The 7,727-nt window shown below is 42.6% G+C and overlaps 1 protein-coding gene across 1 annotated transcript; it reads left to right on the top strand.

The window, feature by feature from the left end:
• On the top strand, positions 1-7,625 carry lypla2 (lysophospholipase 2). Its single transcript, XM_079231859.1, has 9 exons — positions 1-88; positions 1,988-2,019; positions 2,798-2,863; positions 3,122-3,169; positions 3,343-3,413; positions 4,506-4,579; positions 4,728-4,829; positions 4,962-5,132; positions 5,403-7,625. Exons 1-9 carry the CDS (start codon positions 11-13, stop codon positions 5,451-5,453), a joined length of 693 nt encoding a protein of 230 aa, XP_079087985.1. The 5' UTR covers positions 1-10; the 3' UTR covers positions 5,454-7,625.
• The last annotated feature ends 102 nt before the right edge of the window (positions 7,626-7,727 follow it).

Genomic DNA, 7,727 nt, shown 5'->3' with positions numbered 1-7,727 from the left:
CTCACAGTGTATGTGTGGCAACAACATGTCTGTGCCGCTGCTCGCTGAGGCCGTGACAGTATCTGGGATGGAGAAGGAGACCGCAGCGGTGAGTGGAACGGCGAAAGCATGCCGGGAGCGTCTTACGGTCACCGAGCAGTTTCACGATGGAAGGTTCCCTGTGGCCGTGTTTCGTGGAGGAACAGGGACTAGCCTTTCTCCATTAAAACTAGATCAGACAGCGACGGCTCTGTCGCGCTTGATTTAAAGTTTAAGAAAACCAAAAGCTCTTTTGGCTTCTGATTCTCCAAGAAGAGAATGTCAGGGACAGGACCGGCCTTTCCTCGTATAGCCAGTGGGTTTGACTTATTTGTATTTGCCTTTCAGCATGATGTTATGGATTGACTCATTTAAGTGGAATTATGCTGCGGTAAAAAGGCAATCATTTTTCAAAAACTAACATTATATTGATTACGGTAGTTGTATTTAATTGCTGACAAAATCATGTTTGAGGAACACCTAAACATTTGCTGAACATCACATGGGGGTTATTCATCTTTTTTGTTAAACGCCAAAATGAGCATTTGAATATTTCGTGGTGCTGAGTTTTATGATGTATCATCAAGAACATGTTCATAGATCAGCGTTTTAATAAATGTGGAATATGGACAGCTGGCAACACTCTTACTAATTATCTTGACTTATTTATTCTTTTATTAGATCATTCAATTTAACTTTCATCAATCTATAATATTGAGATCTTTTTTATTTTTATGAAAAAAATAGGTTTTCTGGAAAATATTTTAAACATTGTAAAGATACCGAGTCCTAGCGATCACTGTGCACATCAAAACGCAATCCACGATTTAAAGTGTTGCACCATCCACGAATATGTAAAACCTGACATTGAAAGCTGCTGAAGTGTGACCCATACAGGTTGATAGAGGTAATAATGACTGAGGCTACGGTCAGATGGACAACAGCACGGTTTAGCTGAAACATGATGTACTTGCTGTGATACCTTTCATAGTTTATCAAATAAATCCTGTCCCATAGCATTATGAAGTATTGTGTTTTAGCGCCAAGCTCATTGATCTGTGACTCAATCTGGACTTTCTGGATTGTATCTGATCATCTGTTCTAAAAAACCACAAGCAAAAATAAGGCTACACTTTTAAAATAGTCATCCTTTCTGCGGGTATTAACAGCTTATTGTTCGTATAGCTTTCAGCAAAGCAACGTTTTATTTTGATTACGATCAAATTATTTCATCACAAACTCCTCAATCTGATTTTTAGATGTACCTGTAGGTTACTAGGCCATACAAAATAAAATGTTGAACCTTTTTAAAAGCAATGAACACCAACGTCACCCTTTTAACGAGGATGTAGACATATTCAGCCTTTTTCAGTACATAAAAAAAAATCACAAGAAAGCGCCCAAATAAACACTGTCCCTTATGATGGGAGGCCACACCTGTAGCAGTACAGTAGATGCTTGCATGGATCTGTTAAACACCAGGATCAAAGCTGGCTGTCACCGGCTCCCGGCAAACCCTACATGGATCTCTGCGTGTGTTTCCATCTCTGCAAAGAGCAGCGAACTGCCAGCTTTCTAGATTGTTATTCCCTTTCATGGTTTCCCTGCAGGGAGCCGTGTGTGTGGAAGCTGTCAGGGAGAGCTTATCTTGGCAAGAATTGGAGATTGGCACCGGTTTCCCCCTGTTTTGGAACAAGTATGCAACACTTATCTGTAGCACTTTGTCTACTACGAGACAGACGCAATCGGAGGAGTTTTATTGTGTCTCTTCCCTCCAGCAATGAATGTGTCCAAAGTGATGGATGGCTATCAGAAGATTCTAAATATCTTTGAATCCACATTTTGTTTCTTTGGATATAATGTAAATATTTAAAGAGTTCTAATATCTAAAGAGACAGTTCTAACCAACTTTTCTTTCTTTTTTATTTATATATATATATGTATATATATATATATATATCTGCTGCAGGTGATCTTCCTTCATGGGTTAGGAGACTCAGGGTGAGTGATGTTTTCCTCTTCATTCATGTTGTGAACATGTCTTTCCATGCTGACCTCAGTGAAGGATTTAATTAGCCTGTTTACATGTTTTCTGTATTCATTAACTGTCACACTTTGAACATATGCTCGAGCAATGTCGGAGCAGAAGGGCGCCGTAGAAAAAACAGCATCAGGCAAAGTTCTTCTACGACTGCCTGCGTTTAGATAGATTTGGCCTTTTTCACTAATAAAAAAAAGGACATATGGAAAATAATTACACTATGGGAATCTTTATTTTTTTTATTTTTGTGTATTCTTTTAATACATTTAACACCCGTTTAGTTGTTTGGTCTTCGTGACCTCGGTACTTCTGAAATCCTGGCTACAGGCGCGTTAAATTTACATTTGTCTTTATTTCTTTGACATATCAGATCGCTGTTTGAACCGCCTGAAGTGGCGCATACGTGTGTAAATACGGCTAATTGATGTCCTCATTCATGTCGTTGAATTTCATAATACGCCACTAACAACGCGATGAATGACCAATTAGAAAAGCTCTCAAACCAACACTTGTTGTAGGCTGAGTCACTTAATCAGCTGTTAAATCGTATGAGTAGGGGATCAAAAATATCCCGTTTGGTGGGTGTTGAGTACCTAATTGTACCTCAAGGCCACACACTCACTCTAAACAACACACTCTGCCGTTGTAATACATTCGGGTTTTGACGCGCTGCATACTTGTGGTTTCGCTGAAGCCGAATGAGACACAAAGCGCTTCTTTCTCTCTGTTTTCTGTCAGGCATGGGTGGGCCGACACTTTGACGGGGATCCAGCTGCCGCACGTCAAATTCATCTGCCCCCACGCGTGAGTCTGTTATATTTTACTCCTCCAAAGACCGTCCTTATCAGCAGCGGAGGAAAACTAATGTATTTGTCTTGTAGTGGTGGAGCGAAGTAACCTGTGAACAAACTCTCTCTCTCTCGCTCTCTTTTTAATTTATTTTTTAAGTAGATCAGGATGCAAAATCAGCTTAGAATCAATAATCAGTAATCACGGCTAGTTGAGTGACTAAATCAATGCCCAACCATTTGGCTGCTGGTAACGATCTCCTCTCCCTCGCAGGCCACCGATCCCCGTCACTCTCAACATGAAGTCCATGATGCCCGCCTGGTGAGTTGGTGCAATGAAACAGACAGGCCTTCTTCTTCTTCTTTTTTATAGCCCAACACTGGATGCCATTGTTTCCCTGGAAACCGCGAATAGGCTTCCGTCCTGGCATCGACAATACCGCGCTTGTATCTATTGATTTCCCTTAAACGCCTCGCCTCTGCGTGTGTGTGCAGGTTTGACCTCATGGGTCTCAGCCCCGACTGCCAGGAGGACGACTCTGGGATCAAGAAGGCAGCAGACAGCAGTGAGTGAATGTGTGCTCCGCTACATCTATCTATATATATAAATATATATATAGATAGATAGATAGATAGATAGATAGATAGATAGATAGATAGATATATTATATTTAAACTTTCGCTTTTAGACTGTTGACACTTCGCACAAACTAATTCACTTCAGGCAGTCGCAGGTAGGGATGGGTATCGCTTGGGTTTTTTGCGATACCGGTGCTAAACCGATACTTTTAAAACGATGCCGGTGCCTAAATGGTGCCTGAACCGATACTTTTTTTATTGCCAAGGCAAATTTTTTTCTTCAAATTGAACAATATTATTAACTGTTTAAAGTATACTATATATAAATAAATAAGTACATACAAAACACACTTCAAACTACAGATTCAGACCTTTTAACTTCAAACTATAAAATATATATTTAAAAAAAGAACAGACACGTTCGCTCGTGCTCGTGTCTGCAGCTGTGTGTGTGTGTGTGTGTGTGTGTGTGTGTGTGTGTGTGTGTGTGTGTGTGTGTGTGTGTGTGTGTGTGTGTGTGTGTGTGTGTGTGTGTGTGTGTGTGTGTGTGTGTGTGTGTGTGTGTGTGAGCGCTGGAAGCCCCGCCCCCTCGAGCCCCGCTCTGCATGCAGGCAGACAGAGAGCAGAGCAGCGAGTGCGCTCTGATCCGCTATTTTAATAATCGTTTTTAACGTGCGGGCACCACGCTACCTTTTTAGTATCTATATACCGTGCAACTTTACAGAGTAGTGTAAAAAAAAAGTATTTAAATCGGCTCAGGCACCGGAAGGAAGCACCGAAATCTGCGTTGCTTTTCGGTCCGGTCGGTACCGGACGTGTTGGAACCAGTGCCAGACTGGCACCGGTTCTCGGTACCCAACCCTATTCGCAGGTCTTGAGTTTTTTTGCTTTCACTTCCTGACAGTAAGAAATGTATTGAAGATGTGAGGCGCCTCCTGGTGGTCAGAGAGCAGAACAATTCCTTTAAGCACAGAGGAAAACAGATGAAACTAATCCCAGAAGGCACAAGGGTTTATGTGTTTATTTGGCAAGCTGCATTATATGTTGAGTAACACACATGTATTCTCTCTTTCCTCCAGTCAAGGCCATAATCGAACACGAGGTCAAAAACGGGATCCCCCCACACCGCATAATGCTCGGTGGCTTCTCTCAGGTTGGACTTCATGTCTTAATATCGAGTTTTATTCCACAAGAGGAATATGTTTAACACAATGAATGTGAAAGAATACGCGTATTAAACGTTTCTCTCTCTCTCTCTCTCGCTCTCTCTCTCTCTGTCTGGTTCCTGCGTTCCTCCTCAGGGCGGGGCCTTGTCCTTGTATACCGCCTTGACCTGCCAGCATCAGTTGGCTGGTATTGTGGCTCTCAGTTGCTGGCTGCCGCTCCACAGGAGTTTCCCATCGGTACGGTCTCAGTCTCACCGGGGAGAAGTTATATGGATCTTGTTCACATGTCAAATGGGCTGCCTTACGATTTCCACTTCCACGCAGATTTTTTTTAAAGTCGGTGTTGTGTGTGTTGTGTCGGTCCTGCAGGCGTCCAGCGGCCATAAGAACATCCCGATCCTGCAGTGCCACGGCGAGATGGACGCCATGATCCCGGTGCAGTTTGGCGCCATGACGGCAGAAAAACTCAAATTAATAGTCCACCCTCAGATGATCACCTTCAAAACCTACCCAGGGCTCGCTCACAGCTCCTGTCCTCAGGTACTGTGTGTGTGTGTGTGTGTGTGTGTGTGTGTGTGTGTGTGTGTGTGTGTGTGTGTGTGTGTCTCCTGCTTATGTGATCTTAAATCAGTTGGTAATAGTTGTTTCCATTTTGACATCTTAGGGTTTTTATTTCATACTTTTATAGACAAGCTGTTAGTTTTTTTCTGTTTAAACTCGGCTCAATATTTTGTTCTCATCAACGACGAGACAACAGTATCATTTGTTTGACTCGTCCCCCGTACCAACATCTACTTTGCTCTCTTGCAGGAGATGGCGGCGGTAAAGGAATTTATCGAGAAGTATTTGCCTCGAATCTGACCTCACCTCATCCCCACTGTGACCCCTCCCCTGAGACACTGACCTCTCACCCTTGATCTGACATTCTCCCACAGGAAACAGCCATGAGCGCCCCGCCCCCCTTCTTCCCACACACATCGGCAAGATAGCAAACACACGCATGAAAACACGCACACATTCGATAATCCCAAAGATTCGACCCACGCAGCCAAACAAAATATGTGCTTCTCTAACGCTCATACCGAGGAAAACAAACAAACACCGGTTTGATTCCAACACAATCAAGCGCTCGCACTCACAAGTCTTAGCCTTTCGGAGGGTTAGAAACACGGACTCGCACTATACATTCCCTTAGGTTTTATTTAAAGAGCCTCCGTCTGTCGCCTGCTCCCCGACCTCAGCTTTTCTCCACTGTTGTTTAATTTTGCTGTCCCATGCTCGAGCGCTTCCACCGCCACGCCTTTCACTTTTCCATCGCTGCGTCAGTCTGTAGGACATTTGGTGGGAAACCAACAAGCAGGTTGACACCTACCTGATACTGTCAGCGACCACACGAAGGCGCAGTCAGACCGGATTTCACCTCTCAATCACTTTGAAGTGGAACGGAGCGGGACTTGAGTCGCCTAAACTGGTACATCGGATGGCGTCAAAATGTCACGTGTCAAAGTTTAATCAGATTGGTAATAAGACGGCGGAATAGACTCATCATTCAGGAAATCTTGGTTGCTTCTTGCTTTCTAGTTGCGCGGGGAAATATAACCCTGAAATTCAGTCTGACTGCGGTTCCCCTCCAGCTCTGGAGCCCCACAGGACTCTGGTTTTAGAGCTGGTTTCCTACCAATCCACCCATGACACGTACACTGCAGCCTGTCTGGGTCTCACATCGGTTATCTATCTACAGACAACATTTCTTTCTTTATTTTTTTAACGAGTGTGATAAAACATCTTGAAGTACATGACGAAAATTCAATTGAAATAAAAGAAAACTAACCAATCGATGCTTTTGCCACCCTGTGCTGTTTATTTCAAAACCTCCTCGCCTGCATGTTCGTAACCTCTTCCTGCTTTACGTCATGCTTTATGTGAAATGACCTCCGTTGATCATTATATATAAAGGAGTGTAGGCTTAAAGATGTATGAGTTGCATGAAATCCAACGCTCTTTGCAGGCTGCTCGCACTGCACACACACTTCACTGTTCCTCCCACCGACTTTTCCTCTCAAAACATTTCCCCTATTCAAGTGTTCCCGTTTCAGCACCCACCCTGCCATGAAACACCCTCCTCCATTAATCCCAGTGGATTTTCAATGGTTTTGTTAGTTTTAAACTCTGAGATAAAACCTGCTTCCTCCATATCTTCCACGACACCACAGCAGCCCTGAGTTTTAAGCTTCAGACCATTTGTTCCCCACGAAAATGTCAGAAAATATTCCCTCCTTTAGCAACTTCCTGTAACCCACTAATAGAAGATGAAAGGTCAGATTCAAAGTGAAACCCAATGCTATGGGTTCACTACTTTAAAATACAATGGGTCCATTACTTGGAGGGCTTCGGCAAGAAGCTGTTCCAACATAACCGAATGGTGATTTTACAAATAATAATACAAAAAACGTGTGATCCTTGAACATAGGAGTGTAACTGATGAGTAGTGTGTGCTTAAAAATATATACATCAGGTGTTCTGCATTTTCCTGTGTGAATGTTAATTTTGCTCTCCTCATGATTAATTGTTCTGTACTGCTGTTCTTAATCCTGATTGGGGCGGGACAACATTTGTTGTGGACAAATCGAATGTCTCGCTTACATCCTGGAGTCCTTTTATGTTTTCCCGTCACTGAATCTCTGTTGCAGCCCTGCTACTCTTTATGTAGTTTATTTTTCTCCTCTTTGACACCATCGTCATCTTTTTGTTTGTTTGTTATTCCAACATTTCCCGCCTGTGTGACAACGTCGCACTGTCTTGTGTCTTCTCCTGGGTTGTATGTTGTCATTGGTTATGCTTTTTACATATGTGTGTTTTGTTTATTGGACTTTTGTCACTGTCATCTCATCCCGTTTTTTGTGTTGTTTTTTTGTGTTGGTTTATAATGATGAGCATTAAAAAGGTTTCGGGGAGACTTTGTGGTCTCCACTTTTTTTGTTTGTTTCCATAACACCTCTATGCGGAATAAATGAAAATAAAAAGTCCATGTGAGTTGAGCCTCTTTCATTTGGTTAAAAAAAAATGGTATGAGGAAAGAGAAAATTCAAACCTATTTATAAAAAAATAATATTTGTAAGCCTTTTCACAAAGGAG

The sequence above is a fragment of the Taurulus bubalis genome (genome assembly GCF_910589615.1).
Source record: "Taurulus bubalis genome assembly, chromosome: 16".
Taxonomy (NCBI): domain Eukaryota; kingdom Metazoa; phylum Chordata; class Actinopteri; order Perciformes; family Cottidae; genus Taurulus; species Taurulus bubalis.
This window is presented reverse-complemented; position numbering and strand designations above follow the sequence as displayed.